Raw genomic sequence first — 19,071 nt, forward strand, 5'->3', positions numbered from 1 at the left:
GAGTATATTGATCTACACACTATCAAATAAGCCTGTCTTTTGTCAAACTAATAACATGAGCCTCCTATTCTGCCCGACTGTTTTGATAATTACCATGGGGATCAAACAAACAAAACTGGGTTGAAGGAAACATAATCAGCAGAAAGCTGAATGCATTGTTACGCCTTCAGGCACCAAAGAATAAACGTTTCACATAGATGTATGGTATTAAGTCAAGGAAAGCTGGATGAATTAGTAGTACTCTTTACTTCTGCATTAAAGAAAATATTGACAAACAGTATTTGTATTTATGGTTTTGTATTACAATGCTTTATTTTTAAGGGAATTGTACTTTTACTCCACTTTCTTTTGTTGCATATTAACTTGTGTTTTTCCTGAAAAAAAAAGTCATGACTATGACACTTTTTCAATAAACTTAGTGCTTACTGTGTGCAGTTTTGCCAAAACATATTAGTTTGTAGAATATGTTGTCCGACAAAGAAGTAAAAATAATTTATAACCTGACGCCACAGTGCTCACCTGGAAAGGTTGGCCCTCAAGGCTTTGTCCCTACCGCCGCAGCACATATACAAATCTGACGGGGGAACCTTTGCTACATGTCATCCTCTCGCTCTCCCCCTTTCCTTTCCATTTTCAGTATTTCAGTCTGTGCTATTTATTAAAGTCTTAAAGCCACAAAAAAACATTATTAAATGTGTTTACAGGCTTCCTAAAGGCCACAGTCGCGCTGAGAAGTCGTCTGTCAGGAACAAGGGCATTACATTATTGTTGTGTAAATATGGGGGTAAGGGTCAAACTTTCAGAGACTGTTCTTAAAAAGGCTCTGTACATCCAAAAAGAGAACTTCAACCCCTGTTTTTCTTCTGGATTGGATAGAAATTCTACATGTGGCATGATTTGAGATGGGTAGCTTATATGAACCAAAAAAGACTTATCATAAACACTGCAGTCCCCCTCAGCTCGACTGAGGGTTGAAACCTTGTGCATCTAATTTGTTTTGGATTTGGTGTCAGTGGTTCGCCCTTAACAGCTTTCCTAGACATTGTTTGAAGATGCAGCAGGCAACCTTTTAGTGTAGAATCTCCTAAAATGTTTGTCCAATGCCAGGTTGAAAAGTGAACAACTACCTGGGGAAAGCAGTACATCATTCAGCAGCTGTAGAACCAGATAGACCAAAATCGAGCTAAATGGAGAATTCATTTTGATCCCCAGAAAACACAACTCCAAGTGATGCCTTGTGTCTACTGTATGTGTAAATAAGCTGTAACTGTTTGCTAACATTTCAGGATAATACCATAACAAGGTGAACAATTGTATACATTGTATGTTTAACTTCTACTTGCCCAATTGGCAAAGATCAATTGATAAAGGTAAAAGTATAGGATCTGAATTCTTCTTTCATCACTGTTAATAAGCCTATACTCTGACACCATACTGCTTAAACCATGATATGTCTGGCATTAACACTCCACTATCTGTGCATGTGTCTTTTTTGTACATTGCCGTGTGTGTCCTCGGCCTCTTGCAGGGGGCGGTCATGTAGACTTTGATGATTTCTGCGAGTTAATGGGGCCAAGGATGCTGGCTGAGACTGCTCATATGGTCGGGCTGAAGGAGCTCCGCTGCGCCTTCAAACAAGTAAGAGGTCCCCAGCTAGGGATCCAAAAGAAGTCTGACTTCAAGTAGGGGTCTGGTACTGTGACAGTACTTTGAAGTGTGCAACATGACCTTTCCTTAGAGAGTACCAAAACATACGGCTCTTACGGGTAAACAAGTCGGATGGGAGGAATGATAGTGAGAAATAAAAAGTTTTAAGGAGGAAGGAAAATATTCAAAATGATGTTTTATAATGTCTGGTTCCTGCCATCCAAAGTACCAACAATCATATTTTACACTTATTTGACTCACCTGTTCATTTGTGGACCAGTGACCTAGAGGAACTATTGAGTTTTTCTCTCTTTGACGTGAATGCAGTGGCATCACTCAAGTGTTGAATTGATGACGTAGCCGCCGACCAAGCTAATCAAATGAGATGATTGTGTTTTTTATTAGAACTTCACACACCTGGGTTTTTAATTTAACACATTATAGCATGATTGGTTTTTAATTGTTACTGCAAAACAGACAGGGGTTATGATGTGCTCCTAATGATTATAACTGAAAACATATTATAGAGTAATTATGGTACTGGGAATAAATTATTTATAATATAAAGGTAGTCCTGGGCTTTGTAGTTTGACTAATTTCTGACTCCATATAAAAGAACGGGGGACATGATCAGCTGCCATCAATATTTTAATTTAAAAGAATATTTTTATATGGAAATGTCACAATTTGTGTGAATCATGGAGCTTGGTAACTATATTTCTCAGAAAGATTTAAAGCTTTAAAAGGCTTTTATCAAAGCCCGATGGCAAGAGACCAAAAGTAAAACTCCTCTGCCGGCATAGAAGAAGAAGAAATGTGTCCTTGATTATGAGAATGCAAGGCTACATATTCATCTAGCATTATATCTGCAGTTTATTCATCACAAGTGCGTCATCACCAAAGTCCTGAGCTGCACTGTCTAAAGCTTACAAAATCACATGTTCTGATAAGTCGTTCAATTTGTGGCGTATAATACATTAGCTCTCAACTGTCACATCAGAGCATAGTTTACTCAGTGACAAATAAGAATACATTTTCAACTCTTGCCAACTCAGCCCTCACTTTAAAACTGTTTCTCACTGTAGCACTAACACCTCATGAGTCAGCGTTGCCCCATCTGCACACTCTAGCTGTTTTCAGACTTCCAGGGACCTCATGCTGGCTTCTTGTAACTCTACTCTGCACATGGGAAACTCCTTTTTTTGCATAAAATCATCTTGTCTCTGTGTATCTCTTTTAATAACTCTCTTTCTCTCTCTCCTCACTCTGTCTGTCTTCTCCTCCCCTATGCATTACATCATACTGTGATCAATCCCCACCCTCCTCATTAGCACACACTGTTGTCTTCTTCTCTAATCCTTGTGCCATCTCTGATCCTCTTCATCTGTTTGTTTGTCTTACCTCACACACTATTTCCCCACCTCCTTGCTCTCCACTCACCGAACGTGTTGTAGTTTGATTGTGACGGTGATGGAAAGATCACACTTGATGAGCTGAAGGAAGGCATGAAGAACCTCCTGGGGGAGAAGCTAAAGAAAGGCGAGCTGGAGGAGATCCTCAGCGACATCGACCTCAACAAAGATGGTAGCATTGACTTTGATGGTGAGCGGTTGGGGACTAGGGGGAGTGTTGGAGGGAAACGATTAGACTCTAGGCAAGGTGTGAGAGGACATTAAAACAATTATTAAACACAGTGATAAAACACAGAGACAAGGGGATGGTTGGTATACAATACAGTAATTATCAACCAAGGGTATTTGTGCCCCATTGGGTATTTCTGCAGTTGTCAGAGGATGTGACACATGGAAGATGTGACTTACTGAAACTACTGCTAAGTTTAAGACAGCTGTTTGGCGAGCCACCAAATATGTTACGACCAAAGCATAACAACAACATTTGTGGCTCACTTGTGACCCGCAACATATATTTAAAACGCCAAACATGATAGATTTTACAACAACCACATGATTTTATGGAACACTTTTAAAGCACACTAACTTAAAGGGGACAAGTCTGGAGGACTGGCCAAAAAGAACAAAAAGAAGGGCTACCAGGTCCTTCATACTAAAAGCTAAGCCAAAAGAAAAAACTGAATAAAGCACTACTTTCTAACACAGAATATGGCTTCTACAGTATTGGCAGCAGAGTAGAAAATGTTTTGTTTTTATAACATAATAGTATAAAGATTAAATTCAAAGCGATACATAAACTAAGTTAAAATAATTTGCTAAAAAGTAGTTGATAATAGTCCAGCTTTCTGCCAATCCAGAAGTTATAGCCACTTTTTATAATTACCAGCATAGCTATAGTAAAGAAACATCCAGTTTATAATCAATTCATCACACATTTGGAATGTGATGGACGTGGTGATGATAAAGAAAATACTTCAGGTAATCTGACCTGACAGGACCACGAGTACATCAGACAAGAAAGGTCTGTCACTGCTGGTGTTCAGTGGGCAAGAGTGGACTAGGAAGGACAAAGCAGAGCAATAAATGAATATTGTTGGAAGGGGTTGAGGATGAAGGTGACAGAGGAGAAAATCTGTTACAAATTAGGCGGGAAAAGGGTGAGATTGGAAAGCAGGGATGGTTAAGTCAAGGTGGGTTAGCTGGAAGGGCCAATCCAATCTAATCAGGAGTGCATTAAAACAATCAATACACATGCCTGGACAACTGTCACATGTCATAAAGAGAACACACACACACACACACACACACACACACACACACACACACACACACACACACACACACACAAACACACACACACACACACACACACACACACACACACACACACACACACACACACACACACACACACACACAGGCACAAATACACGTCAACACAACATGCACGTTGGTGCGATTATAGGCTGCAGCACACTGGGGGCTTAGAGGTGTGATCCTGTTTGTCTTGTCTCAGCAACCCAATCAATTACAATTATTGGGAACATATGAAAAGGCGTGTCAGTCCCTGAAGGTATCAATAAGCAGAAGCAGCTCATTATCATCAATTAGCCCCTGGGGCAGTGTTTGAGCGTGTCTGTCCAGGGTTAGGCCACATGGGCAGAAAAAACAGCTTCCACAGCCACCGAGAAGATCCTCTCAGTATCTAGACGGCAGGTCGAACTCAAGTGTTAGGAGCTGCTGTTTTTTTTTACTTCCTTTTATAGAAAATGGTTAGAGGAGCACCTCAAGAGATAATGTTAGTGGGTTAATCTGGAATTAGGCTTTAGTACTCTGTCAATCAATACATCCACACCTACAATAAGAAGTCTTTCAGAGCAAAGCACTTCAGGGGCACAATGGGAAATGGAAGTCATGATTGACAGGATTGATTTAGTGAAACCTGCCTCAAGCTTGGTTTTATTGAGAGGACACATCAATAGCTATCCTGAGTGACACGTGAATTTATAATTATGAAACAAGTGGTCAGAAGAGTGATTACTGATTACATGAACATATTGTTAGAGCCTTGAAACTGGCAGTGTTGGTGTTGTCATCTTTTAAATCCAGGGCTGGGATTGAAATCTTTCCAGAAAACCAGTCTAATATAAAGAAAGTCATACTTAACTTACTCGCTTTTCCTGGTATTAGTCCGTCACTGCATCCATTTCCCATATTTTGTCATTACATCACCCCATGTGCTGTTAGTTTCCGGTACATTTGCTAAAAATAATGTGGCTGCATCTCAAGCTCTCTTTTTATGATATTAGAGTGTCATTAGTCCTTATCGATGGATCTGCTGCTGTCTCTGTCTCCCTTTGCAGAGTTTGTGATGATGCTTTCTGCACGATGACCTCTGATGGAAGAAGATGGAGGCGTTGGTTCACAAGTACTAACTCTTCCTGCTGTTGCAATGTGTTTTGTGTGACATTTGAAGTGTATGATAGTAAAAAATTAAATTGAGTAAAAGAAAGCTGCTTCTTATTTGCAATATGAAAGTTGAGTTTGAATAAGTGCAGAGGGTAAAGGGTGGGTTATGAAACATTGAACTATTTGTAACTTTTATGCTGCGCTGTCGCCCCCTTGTGGTTAGAACGTGTCCATGCTCATAGAGCTATGAAATGAAGCCGCATTAGTATTCTTTTCCCTTTGATAAGCGTATAACTTTGGTTTCATCAAGGAATGTAGTATGTCTAATAGTTGTATGTTTTTTCTCTTAGTTTTTGTGATTTTTTGGTTGGGTTTGAGGGGGGGAGGGGCTTTGTAGAAATAACAACATACTGTATAATGCTCCAATCAGAGCAACAATTGTAATAGTAGTGGATTGTTTGGATAGGGTCAATCAAATCTAATAAAACCACCCCCACCCAGTTAAAGAATTGAAATTCTTGATAAATGTCTTCATGAATATTTAATGTTATCGAGAAATACTATATTTGAAATATCTTTGGTGGTTTTTAAGTGAAGTCATTGCTTTGAAGAAAATATCCAGTTATCTTGTACAGATTGCTCCAGGTCTTTTATTAAAGTGTTCAAACAAAGTGAACACTGAGAATGAAGTTGAAAAAGAAGTGCATTTATTATGGAAAAATGATAACTTAAACATCTGACCAAAATCCTTTTTCCTTTTAAACAGGTGTTTAATCCATACAACAGTCGTGACTTGAATCTCGTTTCTTTACGATCTTTTATACACAATGTGAACAAATGGTTCCATAAACTGGAAAGAACATTAAAACATACTTCACACTATGGCAACAAAAGGAATGGTAGCCAAGTCACTGTGTAGCTAAAAATCACAATACCAAAATGGTGTAAGGCAATCGCAGTACTGACAAGCACCGCAGCTCCTCTTCCCTCCATGTAGACTGAGCAGCTTTGAATGAAGACTAATCTTACCCATTGTTGTATCATGTTGTGTGGGTCTGGTTTTGATTTGTCATAATATTGCAAGAACACCTTGGATTTTTTTATTCACATTAGAATGTACAAATATATTCTTCCTTTTAAATTAATTCATTTTTAGTTAATGAAACGGGTGTCTCAACATTTTGGTATAGAAGATTGACGATTTCTGGAAAGAAACACTGTATCTTAAACACCATATATCCTCTAACTCAACCAGGTTATCCAAATGTCCATAACAAATCAACATAGCCAAAGAAAGTGCATACGACTTCTGGTAACTGTCAGGGGAAGAAAAGCATTTCAAAAACATCGGATCAAGATTAGATTTAAGGGCCATGAGTGAGATTTAGACCCGATTAAAAGGTATAATATGCCCAATCTTTGCATGACAACTTGGAAGAAAAGTGGAGAACGATAGGAAAAATCGTCTTGTTCTTTCACAGGACGGTCCTTTTGCATTACTAAGAGGCACATGCTTATCATGCACAACTTCCACTAAGTGGATCATCCAAACCACATCTTGCTATCATGTATTTTGGACTTTCAGCATTTAGGATTTTTTTCCGCAGAAACACATCACCCCTCCTCCAAACAAACCTAAATCTTACAGCCGACAGACAAAACAACAGAAAACTTCCTTTATCTGATTTCACCAGGGATGATCCCACACAAACTATACTACTCTCCTCCCGTCAGCTCCGTAAGTAATATCCTTTATGGTTGATTGTTAAAATACTCCTTTCTGTTGTTGCTTTTAACAGCATCAAAACAATGGCAATCAGCGGTAATAGAAACTTCTCTTTTAACAAACTCATTGACATTCTTATCAGGTGAGAAGCATTTAGGATTAAGAGCAGATGAAAATAGTGTCTGTCATATTTGTGTTGTTTCCCAAATATACACAAATCATTTTTCAGTGGGAATATCCCTGAGGTGGTTTTGCCACATCTTTAGTTTCAGTGATCCACAATTCAGTGAGGTTTCAGCTTGTCTTTTCTCTTGTGTAGGCTTTATACTGGAAGCTGTTAAACTAGAGGTGTTGTTGTAAAGAAAAGTTGAAGCATAAGATGGCAGTAGAAACAGAAATATGTGAGATGTTGATACAAGGTTGCTTAAATGCCATTACAAACTCTATTGAATGTTTGTGGTGATCAGAAGAGGAAGCTCTAGTTGTTTGGGATGCTCTGCAGATAGGTGAGGATGTGCTGGATCTTCACCAGGCGTTCTTTGAGGCTGGTCATGGAGAGGACAGAGAGCTGGTATCGCGGGTCGATGGGCAGGACAGCCAGCAGCCACCAGCAGCAGGCCGGACCATTAGGAGTCGCCTGTAAGAGAGGAGGAAGACCTTTGAGTGTTTCAGTTACTATATAACTATTAATAAGAGCTACCATTCAAAGTTGATGCTGGATTCTTGTTCACAAAACTATAAATATCATCAGCCTTTCTCTCTGGCCTGTAGGGCAGGCAGGTATTCCTCAGGCAGTCCACTTACTCATTTGGCATGTCAGTGAAGCACTCATTTTGTATTGATTAAGGATTGCGTATATCCTCAGCCCTACACACTGCCAGAGGAATGCATGTCTGCGTGCAATTACATGGCTGAAATAAATCCTTGTTTCTTAGAGTCAGAGCACCAGAGCCTGATACAAAATGTGCAAACCTAATGGAGGTGGAGAATCTCTTTATGACACTCTTCTGACGCAGGAAAGCTGCTGGGATTATGTATGAAGCACCCCTAAAGCTCTTTAGGCCATATTGTCAATGGGCTCCGCCCTTTGGTGGTGCAAAGAGCGGAGCTGTAATCCCTTTCGGCGCTGCAGCCTACGAGCTAGAGCGGAGCGCACACAACAACTTTGTTCTGGTATTAAAGCCCCGGAGGCAGGTGAATCCGTGGTAATGCGGGTTTCCCCAAAAGGCAAGTGTGTCATGAAGACAGTCCAATTTTAGAATCCGTAGAGTCTCCCTGTGTCAGAAGAGGTAATGAAAGATGTACAAACCCTGCAGTATTTTGAAGAAAAACACTTCTAAGGGCCAGCTGATACATGTTCCGGGAATAACAATATTACATTAGGTTGTCTTTCAACCTGCATTCACTGGATTGTCTCTGCTTATCTGGTTGGGTAAAAAGTTGTGACTTCTTGTTCTAACAGGCTGCACCACCGTCTGCTCTACTGTCGCCGGCTGCCGGCTCACTGCTGCAGAGTCTTCTCCCTTTTTCTTCGGGTAGACACTTTATTTAAACCACACATATTGTTGTTCCCATGTGTTCATATTCTCGTAAGCCCACGCCTCAGGAGATGTTTCAATTAGCACAAGATATGATTTTTCCCAGTTAACTAGTTTTCTTTATATTGCACATCTTTACAAGGCCAATCCATTCCCTCATTTCAAACATTCCAATATTCCAGCAGAGTGCAAATGTGTGTAATAACACAGCAGGTAAACCACTCTATTTGGAAGTAAATCCTCTGCTGAAGTAGATTAAAACAGCTTTGTATTGTTTAGACAAACTTGAGGTGGAAATACTTAGCTAACAGTCTAGTGCAGGAATGAATCTACAGCATAACTTAACCTTTAATGTGTGTGTGGGATTATGCTTCTTAAGGAATTACTTAATAATATAGTCTCTAGAATGAATGTGGACAGAAACAGGCACCTCTCTGTATGTGGAAGTAGGGTGCTGGATGTTACCTGGATGTCAGATTCTCGCTCTGGCATTGGCCCAAAGTGCTGCAGGATCTGGTTGTGGAAGTGGATCTTGAGGTTTTGGAACCAGTCGCGGGCCTGCTCATACACGGCATCGTGCAGCTCCTGTAGTTTCCCAAGCTCCTCACTGTCCTCCACCTGACAGGAAATAATAAATTGAACCTTTCAGATTGCTTAAACGTAAACAATAAATGTCACGTCTACCTAAACAAACACCACAATCAACCCTGTTAGATAGAAATGTAAAACAGACTTTTGAAGAATATGATTTGAAGTATAACATACTGTACATATTATCCTTGAAAGAGTAGCTATTGTGGTTGTTACCCTGGTATCGCCAAGATGCTCGATGTTGGCTGTACTGTAACCATCCTTCATCCCTCGGGACAGGACCCGGAAGCGCTTTCCTCCGATGGTGTCCACTACTGATCGTCCGTCAGGCAGGAAATGGACGCTCCTGATGGTCAGTATGCAGCCATAGTCTACAAACCTGCAGGGATGACACAATTTAGTTTTGGTATAGACTCATTTTTCCATTCCATATGTGTGGTTTGGGGGTGCCTTCATACTGGAATTCATACAAATGCACTTACCCTTTCTGGGGATCATTAATACACATCCCAAACTGCCGCGTGCCCGTGTCCACGCAGCGGCGAATCATGAGGCGGTAGCGTGGCTCGAAGACATGCAGCGGGCAAGGCACGGTGGGGTAAGCCATGGTACACACAAAGATAGGCACATTCTTCGTCAGACTGCACCGAGGGCGAGGAGGAGAAAACTAATTAGAGCTTTTGACACTTCTGCATTTAAAATAAAAGATGATGATCGTTGGAATAAACACAGGAGAGAGGAAGACATGCTTACTCAGAAAGTTCTCTGGTCTCCTCCAGATATGTTTTAGTCCTCTCTTCATACTCCTTACTCAAATACTGTTTGATCAGCTTCTCCAGGAGAGTTGTCACGATGTATTTTCTACATGCTAGATACTGAAGAGAGCAAGGTAAGAGTTGTTGATTAAAACAGGAAGCTAGGCACTTTTACTCAATAAGTTTCATTTCCAGACTCTACAGCTCCGGAAAAAATTAAGAGACCACTCTTTTCCAAATTTTTCTTAAATCTTTATCTCTACTGAGCTCTTGGCACCGTGTTAGGTGGCAGCCTGTTGCAGCAGCTCCCTGTGTTTTATACTTTTTTTTTTGCTATTTTATTTTCGTTATTTATTTAGTATTGAATTTTTTACTTTCTTTTTAAATTGTATTTTATTTTATTGTAATTACAACGCAAACATTTCCCAGATTGGGATCAATAAAGTTATTCTATCTATGTAGGTAGCCATTCCAGTGCGTGTTGAATTCCAACACAGATAAATGTTGTCAGTAGAATACAATGCAAAAAAAAAAGCAAAATGCAAAATAATAATTGAACTCAAAGGCATGTCTATAAATAATAAAACAAAAGAAAATGATAATGCTGAAGTGGTCCCTTCATTTTTTCCGTGGCTGTATACGTTGTGAACACTGGGGTCTCCCCTCTTTCAGGCTCTCTTTGCAGAGGGGACACTGGGACGTGTGGTCCAAGCAGCGCTCCAAACAGTTTTTGCAGAAGGTGTGGCCACATGGAGTCGTCACAGGCTCGTAGAACAACCTGCATTCACCATCCAAGCATTAGTATTACATTCTCAGTCATTTACAAATGCATGTGTAAACATCAAGGTAAATGTGTGGATTCGGCCCACCGGTGTGTGGTCTTACCTCATGCAGAGAGAGCACTCCAAATCGTTAGGGTCCACATGATCCTCAGGAACACTTCTGCATGTTTTTGCTTTGGCAGCCTTTTGTTTGGAGCCTTTCACCAAACCTTCAGAGAGTAAAAAGCCTTTCACATTTAGTAGTGTCCAATTTAGCTGAATTATGTGTAATGTGTTACGAGATAAGGCAATAACATGAGGGGATTGCCCCCTGACCTTGTTTTTTAGACTTGCTACTTCCACTGCCGACAACACAGGGTTCTGTGTCTGACACCGACAGCTTCCTCTTCAGTAGGCTCCCCTTGTCCTCGTCCCCCAGCTGGGGAGCAGAGCAAACTCTCTTTAACCCTTCCTCTCCGCAGCTCGAGCCGTACATCCGCAGTGAGTGAGCTCGGCTCAGACCAGGCCGCTCCAGGCTCTCCCCGCGCCTCTGAATAACAGAAGATCAACAGTTTGGAAATGATTACGGGTTCTTTTTTAAACACAAAACCACTGAACAATGAACTGAACAAGGTCATATTATAATTGTAGTACCTCCTGGCTGTCCTGATGTTGGTGTGCTGAGGCTGCGCGGGCCTGGGGTTGGTGTTGTCTTTGGACTGGGCTCTGTGGTTGTTCTAGGGCCACCAGGGTTTTACTGCGCAGGTGAGGCGACGTGTTCTGAGTGGTTTCCCTCAGGCCAACCTTCACGTTCTCACCAGTGGGGGAGAGCAGGTCACACAGGATCTGTGAAAAACCCTCCGTCTGTTAGCTTTCAAATACTCTTTCAAAAGCTTTTACATGTCAGAGGGAGATACCATGTGAAAAATAAAGATCTCCATCACATACTGAATATGCCAGGTTCAGTGCTTTTTGTTGGAGCAACCCATTTTAATTGTATTTTCCAAACATGCAGTGTGAGGGGATTTTTAACTTTTTGCCCTCTTTTTATTTATGCACAAAGGTTTTATAGACAAAAGATTAAATTACAGAAAATTGTAAATCAATTTTAACAACCAAGCAAAAACCCGGTCATGAAGATAAAGCAAACTTTGTTCAGAGGGTTGTCTTGTTTTTCTTCAGAATTGATGTCAGCATGACCCTCAGTGTGCAGATGACCCAGTAAATGAGGCCATTAATCTCTCCTCCCAGTCTGGAACATGTTGTAGTGCGTCACCACACATACTGACTCTTCACACATCTCTGTCCTCTTCCTTTATATTATCATTATTTCCCTGCTAACAGAGAACTTGTGATATCTCTTTTTACAGCTAATGTGTTACCATATGCCTGCCATTAATTGCTCATTTCTCTGAGGGCAACATTGTCAGAGCCTGTCAACTTCAATAGCATTTTTCAATATTAGGGGATTTTAAAGGACTATACAGCCCCGGAAAAAAATAGGAGACCACTCCAATTTATTCCAACATCTTTATCTCTACATGTATGGCAGCTATTCCAGTGTTTGTTGAATTTCAACACAGAGAATAAATGTCAGTAGTTTATAGAATACAATTTTTTTTTTTTAATAACTCAAAAACAGAGCTATATAAATAACCGAGACAAAATGATAATGCTAAACTGGTCTCTTAATTTTTTCCAGGGCTGTACGTGTGATTGCAGGTTACACAAACTTAATATGAAGTGCTTCTGATGCTCGCTGTCTGACTCCCACACGGTCTAACCTTCACCTGAACAGTGTCTCAGGATCAGACGGAAAAGGAATTCAGGCCATATAACCCGCAACCCTTCACGCACTTTTTACCACTGGCGTGAGATGACTCGTGATTGTGTAGGTTTACTTACACAATGATGATTCAGAGATGATTATACAAAACCTGAGCAGCATAATAAACAAAATAGTTTGACCACAAAATGGCCACAGACTCTCATGTTATTCTGAAAATGAAATTAGCACTGTGAATAATTGAGAGTGGGTGACACTTATGCAACCGCATTGCTGTGGTCAGTCCAGTAAATGGTACGGATTTCATTACAGAGTCATAAGACCCGGCCTGCAGGAAATTCCAGCCTGAGATTGATCCCTACCATTAACATGTTTATATTGTTATGATAGATATATTTTCAATTCGCAGCTTATTGTTATTGTAGACGCTTATATTTGCACCCTTCCTATATTGTATTGCAACTTCTGTCCAGCGAAGTCCTTCTGGATAAATAAACAGTTATCTTATCCTACAGACGATCCTAATAGAAAGATGGTAAATTATTTGTGAATTTTAAAGTAAACATTTTATTTAGAGTATAAACTGTAAAACATGACAAATGCTCTGACTGACTGAAATACATATGGATATGCAGAATACTATGATCCTTTAAAATAATCTCTGCTACTTTTTTGTATAATTGTTTTTGCTTTGGTTGTTTGTACTTAAACAGGAATCAACAAAAAGATGGATCACTGACTCAAAAATAAGTTTTTAAATGTTTTATATCTGTCAGTATATTCCAGACACATTTCCTTTGCATGGTAGTCCATGCGTGATGCAATTCCTATTAAAACCACAGCAATGAAAGGTAATATCATCACCATGATTTCTCTCACCTTTTCCACTTGTCTTTTAGCACAGGGGAAGTCTTCTTCCTCAGACAGGCAGTGGAGGAAGACTTGGAGAGACTCGTCCACCTCGCCCATCTCATGCAGCACCATAGCTTTTCTGAACAAAGCCTGAAAGAACACAACGAGAGACATTCTACTTATGTATCAGCATTTATGTTCACACTGTGTATTCCCTCTCATGCTAAATGGCAAATGTACTTTTATAGCGCTTTATCAGGTCTTTTCGTCCCCTCAAAGTGCTTTTACATACAACGAGTCATTCACCCATTCCCACCTCATTCATGCAGAGCGGTAACACTTGTTCTAGGGAAGCTAACATCCATATGCACCATCGGGGGACACTCAGGGTTAAGTATCTTGCCCCCCTGTCTTACACATCGACATGTTGACTGCACGGGTATCGAGCCCACAACCTTCTGGTTGAACGACAACCGCACTCCCTCGCAGTAACAGTTTGCTTAGTCCTTTTAACTTATTTACACAAAATGAATTCAGAACACCATCTTTAAACCCCTAAAATGCAGCTCTTTCTGGGAGGGATAATTGCTTTTCATGCAATTTAAGTACACCAGATTCAAAATCATACTGAATTTCTTTGGCCAGACAGAAGACACACTTCAACCAAAAACGATGAATACGCTTTATCTAAATGCATTATTTCTATGCTTTTCAAGTGATCAAAATTAAATATGCAAGTTGTTTTACATGATATACTTTGCACCATAAATAAGAAATATCCCAGGCTACTGGAAATGATGCAATAGTTAATAATAGTGGTCCAGGAAACTTCTTTAGCCAAGATAATCTTCTGTTTGTACACAGTGAGAAGGCCTTTTATATAATTCTGAAAATAACTGTTGTTAAAAATATGCTTTGCACACAAAACAACAGGGTCACTACTAAAGACTTAAGCTGTCAACATGTTCAGCTGCCAAGACGCACTCAAAAATAACTTTTGAATTTCAATTAAACAATTAGCTTATACGTTTAATCCAATTACACAACAAATGAGGTGCTCCTTCTGTCTGGCATTGTGGGTGATGATCTTAAAATACACCTTTCTCAGTATGGACCGGGGGACGAATATATCAGAAGAGACTGACTGACAGGTTGTACACATGCCAGACATTAGTGGCATAAGAGTTTGGCATGCTTACATAACCTGGTACTGCCGGAATTCCTACAGTACCAACAAAATACATGCCATTTCACTCATCTTCTCAATATTTAGTCCAACAAATAGTGACAACATGAAAATGTTATTGTGATAAAAAAAAATGTTGTGCAGCATGGGAAAACAAAGACCTGCGGATAGGGCTCGGCAAAATATCGATATTTTATCTATATGTTGTTATGAGACTAGATATTTGGATAGATTTCATATAAGATACAATGACAAGTGTGTGGCGGGTTTAAAAGGCTGTGTTAAAGTTAAGTTAAGTCATTTCCAAATTTGGATTATTTGTTCAAAGGTCAAGGGAATTCATTGTCATATGCAGCTACAGTGCAGATATGCAATGAAAAACTTAACAGGCTCCTCCAACAATGCAACATCAATATAAATAAGATATAAAACTAAATTAAAAAGCAAAAAAATAGAGAAAGAAGAAACGGAATAGAAATAAAATAATGCAAGATAATGTTGCAAGACAAATGTGCAAGCAATGCAGGAGAGGTTTAACTAAATGATGATTATTTATCAAAAATATCACACTGTGTAAAATGTTCTGACAGCACCGATAGTCAACCTCAAAATAACGTAGCAATATGGATATTGACGTATTTGTGAAATTGTATATACTCTGTATCGCCCGGCCCCCGCTGCAGTATCGGTGAGTGACCTACTTCAGCAGAAGCCCTGGACATGGGACTGAGGTCCGTGTCCTCCAAAGCCAGACGGTACATTTTGAGAGCCGTGTACGCCTCGGCCCGGGACAGTCGTGCCAACGCTGTCGTTTCTGGATCTGCAGGATATATTTGGAAGAGAGGGAGAACAGTTTGTATTAACTCAAAGAAAATGTTTTTAGTTTAGTAAAGCATTTCCGTTCAAGCAAATATCTTTCAATAAGGGTTTATCTTAATATCATGTGACGTGAAAAAGTACCAAGCTTATTATAATGACTCCATCAAATTGACTATAATTTAATGAGTAAACCTATACACTTTTTCTACTTCACGGGTAAGTAATGTTTACCTCAGCAGAACGTTTCATAACTCTGTCACTTCCGCCAGACATTTATGGACACATAAACACAAACATTTTGGATATGTGGTGTCCACTTTTGCTACCAGGGCGCTTTTTGAAAGACTAACTGAGTAACACCATGCAGGAACAGAGAAGACTGTGCTTCAGTGTAATAAGGTAAGATGAGATAAGAATGACTTGATTAATCCCAGACTGGGAAATGTTTTGTGTTGCAGCAGCATAAGAATACAATACGCATCATTGCACAAGTAGAAAATAAAATAAAAATAAGAAATAAACAATTCTAGAGTATGAACATAAAGAAGAAATAGAAATAAACCAGTATTATCTATATATCTATATCTATATAGATACATATACACAGTTGGAGTATGACCAACAATTATCATTAAACTGTCAGACAAGAAAACACTATTGGAGTTAACAAAATATAAGCAGGGTATTATATAAGTAGTAGTGCAGTGAATGGGATATTAAATAAAATATAAATGCAAAATGTAAAGTGTCAAGTGTCAAGTGTTCCAGATAACAAGAGAGGCTAAGGAGTGAAAAAAGAAAAAGTAATGAAAAAAGATGCAATTTTTTTTACAGCCTTTCCATATTCCACAAATCTGGCCTTGAGCAAATACTCTAAGTTGTTAAAAAAGGGGCAGCATACACGTTAAATGGAGAGTAAGGTTTAACATGGAAATGTGGTTAGGCAATGAATTGGTGAAAGGGTTAAGTTATTATAACGCAGCTGTTCGTGTTACATCTTGCACTCATTATCTGAGGAGTTAGTGTTATATCACTTGACCCAGATTTCAACGATGTTTCCATAACATGTAATAAACTAAGTGACGGTCCACTAATGAACCCCTTTTTCACGATGTGTGGAAGGTTAGATGTGAATCTACAGGGGAAATAACTAGTTTTGAAGATGTCACCATTGTTTGTCGCATGGTTTGATGTACTTTCTGATTCAGTGGTTCCATTACCCACAATGCATCACACCATTTTAGTTTGTTATTTTTTCCTTCAGATCTGAGTGGAAATCTAAGAACACGTCACATCCTCTTGTGCTGGAACTCCTTAGTAAAAACGATGGCAGCTTCAATTTCAGGTCACCTTCACTGAAACACCTTGGTTTAGCGCCTTGCTAAAAGGTACTTTAGACCAGTATGGTTACTGGTGAAGGTGGCACCTCTCATTGCCTTCACCTGTACAAGCTGGCTCAGGTCGATTTACAAATCGCATACACCCTGTTGTAAAACACTTGACAGACATAACAGTTACAAAATACAAAGTGCCCTCCCCTATACAAGTTACAAAACCGGCCCACTGTGTTACGACCATTGGTCACGACCTGCCTTATGCAACTTGCACAAAGCGCGCATGCGCAGCTGGTGAAATTTGTTAGCAGGACCCACCAGCTTACAGATAATGGGAGGAGACTCTGGCATCAACAACATGTTCGTCAGTAGAACTCACTAAAATTAAGCCTTCTGGGTCCACAAACCACAAACAAACACTATTATTGATTTATGTTTAATAATATAACTATTAACGTTGGAAACGACCAAGTGACACGTTATTTTCATATCATGTTCATTGAGATCGGAAACTCCTCCCCATATGTGAAAACATGCAAGACACGAAATTTAACTGCACTTACCACACTGAATAACTTCTGTTGCTAGCGAAATAGCTTCTTCGTATTGTTTTTTTCTACAGAGTTCATCCACTTCAAATAGCGTTTTCGACTTTCGCCGCTCCTCGGGAAACCATTTGTCTAAAAGTCCGCACAGAATTACATTCGCCTTCTCCTCGCCGCTCACAGTCTCCCTGCACAGCTTACATTTGGAGAGCAGCCGTCGTTGTAAACACCTTTTACAATACGAATGTCCACATGCTATGGTCACAGGTTCACCTATAAAGCTATGGCAGTTGGGACAGTCAAACATATCGTCCCCACCGCCGCTATCCCCTACGTGCTGACTCCGGGCCGAAAGTGAGCCTGGCCCATCCTCTTTTCTCTTGAAGTTGCGGAGGATACAGTCCACGAAGGTGCTTAACTGTTCTGGTCGCACAGGGCCATATTGCATAGCGGCTGTAAACCAGTCAATGGCTTCTTTCAGGCAGTTTTCCAACACTAAAGCATTGGCTTTCTGTAGTATTAGCTGATGGTGTTCCTGCTCCTCCAAAGCAGAATCCGAGTCAGCGCCGATGAAGAAAGCCGTCCTCTCCTCCGGCGCGTCCTCCACCCGCGGCTGGAGCGACATTGTTGCGTTAAAAGAAAGAGGAAAATATTATGTAGGTTTCGAGTTTCTTCTGTTAACGTGCCTCTTCATTTCTAAAGCTACCCCAGTCCTTGCTAGTGCAGTGGACCGACTTTCCCGTAGACACACGTTTGTTACATAAAAAACACAGTCACGTGGACCGCAAACTCATGCCCTGATTGGGCAGGACGTGTCGGTTACAAAACCTGCGCCTGAAAGTTTCATAACTACGGAAAAGGTTACATTTGTCCCAGGGTCCCCTGCTTTAAAATCCCCCTCAGGCTGCAACAGTAATATAAACAATGCAATATAAGAACAACATGTTATAGAAGCCCTATTGATAAATTGGAGCTAAAAGGTATAAGAAAACGTACCTAAAATAGCCAAACCCCATCATAACTGGTTGTGTAATAAGATTGTATAACACCTTCTGAGTTGCGATTTTATGTAATTCTTTTTTTTTTTTTAAGTCAATGGACTACTTGAATCACTGTATTGCTTTAGGGCATATATACTTTGTCTAGCATTACATTTCTGATTTGAGATAATTATTATTAAATGTTTTGCATAACTTAGCCAAAACAGAGGCTTTTGAAAATTGTTTCATTTGGTCCTAAACCCTGCCTTACACACAAAGCCCAAGGCTTTTTACATTACACACTGTTTTGTACAAAACAGGACATGAATGTTTTAATATGTGAAAAATGAAATAACAATTGTAAAGGCAAATGGTGTTTTGATGCTGGTGCAGCTTTTAATTGACCCACCAACAGGTCAAGGATATACACTTATTTCTCATATTTACCTTCTTAAAAAAATATTTATTTTATTTAAATGTAACTTGAATTTAACAATGCTTAAACAAAAATAACAGATACAATGTTTTCATATGTGAATGGCACTAACTATAACTTCAAACAAGGAGTGTTATGTTATAACAATTAGTCTTAAGGAAACACATGACGTGCTGTGGGTCATCACTGTTTAGATTGATGTGATAAATGAAAAACAAGCATACAAAGGGTTATTTAACTGAAAACAACATCAAAATCTGTATTATGATGGACTAGTGTGCCAAACAGCAAAAC

At 39.7% G+C, this 19,071-nt stretch overlaps 2 protein-coding genes across 3 annotated transcripts in view; one reads left to right on the plus strand and one right to left on the minus strand.

The window, feature by feature from the left end:
- The window catches only part of cabp4 (calcium binding protein 4), a 21,881-nt gene extending 15,224 nt beyond the window's left edge, over positions 1-6,657 (plus strand). Inside the window, exons 7-9 of the mRNA XM_063882729.1 lie at positions 1,529-1,638; positions 3,102-3,249; positions 5,423-6,657. Coding sequence (XP_063738799.1) covers positions 1,529-1,638; positions 3,102-3,249; positions 5,423-5,451 — 287 coding nt within the window. The 3' untranslated portion in view covers positions 5,452-6,657. The remainder of the gene's footprint in view (positions 1-1,528; positions 1,639-3,101; positions 3,250-5,422) is intronic.
- On the minus strand, positions 6,154-18,128 carry lonrf1 (LON peptidase N-terminal domain and ring finger 1). Of its 2 annotated transcripts, none has more exons than XM_063882728.1 (12): positions 17,380-18,128; positions 15,365-15,483; positions 13,505-13,627; positions 11,494-11,685; positions 11,176-11,389; positions 10,964-11,069; positions 10,742-10,856; positions 10,077-10,198; positions 9,806-9,964; positions 9,540-9,702; positions 9,198-9,350; positions 6,154-7,831 (listed from the first exon to the last, which is right to left on the minus strand). In XM_063882728.1, the coding sequence occupies exons 1-12, from the start codon at positions 17,984-17,986 to the stop codon at positions 7,673-7,675; spliced, it is 2,232 nt and encodes a 743-aa protein (XP_063738798.1). In that variant the 5' UTR covers positions 17,987-18,128; the 3' UTR covers positions 6,154-7,672. The 2 variants fall into 2 exon arrangements, with proteins under 2 accessions (XP_063738798.1, XP_063738797.1); XM_063882727.1 differs by having other exon boundaries at positions 15,365-15,492.
- Between the last annotated feature and the right edge of the window lie 943 nt (positions 18,129-19,071).

The sequence above is a fragment of the Eleginops maclovinus genome, chromosome 5 (assembly GCF_036324505.1).
Source record: "Eleginops maclovinus isolate JMC-PN-2008 ecotype Puerto Natales chromosome 5, JC_Emac_rtc_rv5, whole genome shotgun sequence".
Taxonomy (NCBI): domain Eukaryota; kingdom Metazoa; phylum Chordata; class Actinopteri; order Perciformes; family Eleginopidae; genus Eleginops; species Eleginops maclovinus.

Coding starts and splice junctions, on each gene's coding strand:
- lonrf1 (XM_063882727.1), bottom strand. CDS start 17,986: ATGTCGCTCCAGCCGCGGGTGGAGGACGCGCCGGAGGAGAGGACGGCT. Junction 9,965..10,076: donor GAGACCAGAGAACTTTCTGA/GTAAGCATGTCT, acceptor CCCTCGGTGCAG/TCTGACGAAGAATGTGCCTA. Junction 9,351..9,539: donor AGCATCTTGGCGATACCAGG/GTAACAACCACA, acceptor ATTTCCTGTCAG/GTGGAGGACAGTGAGGAGCT.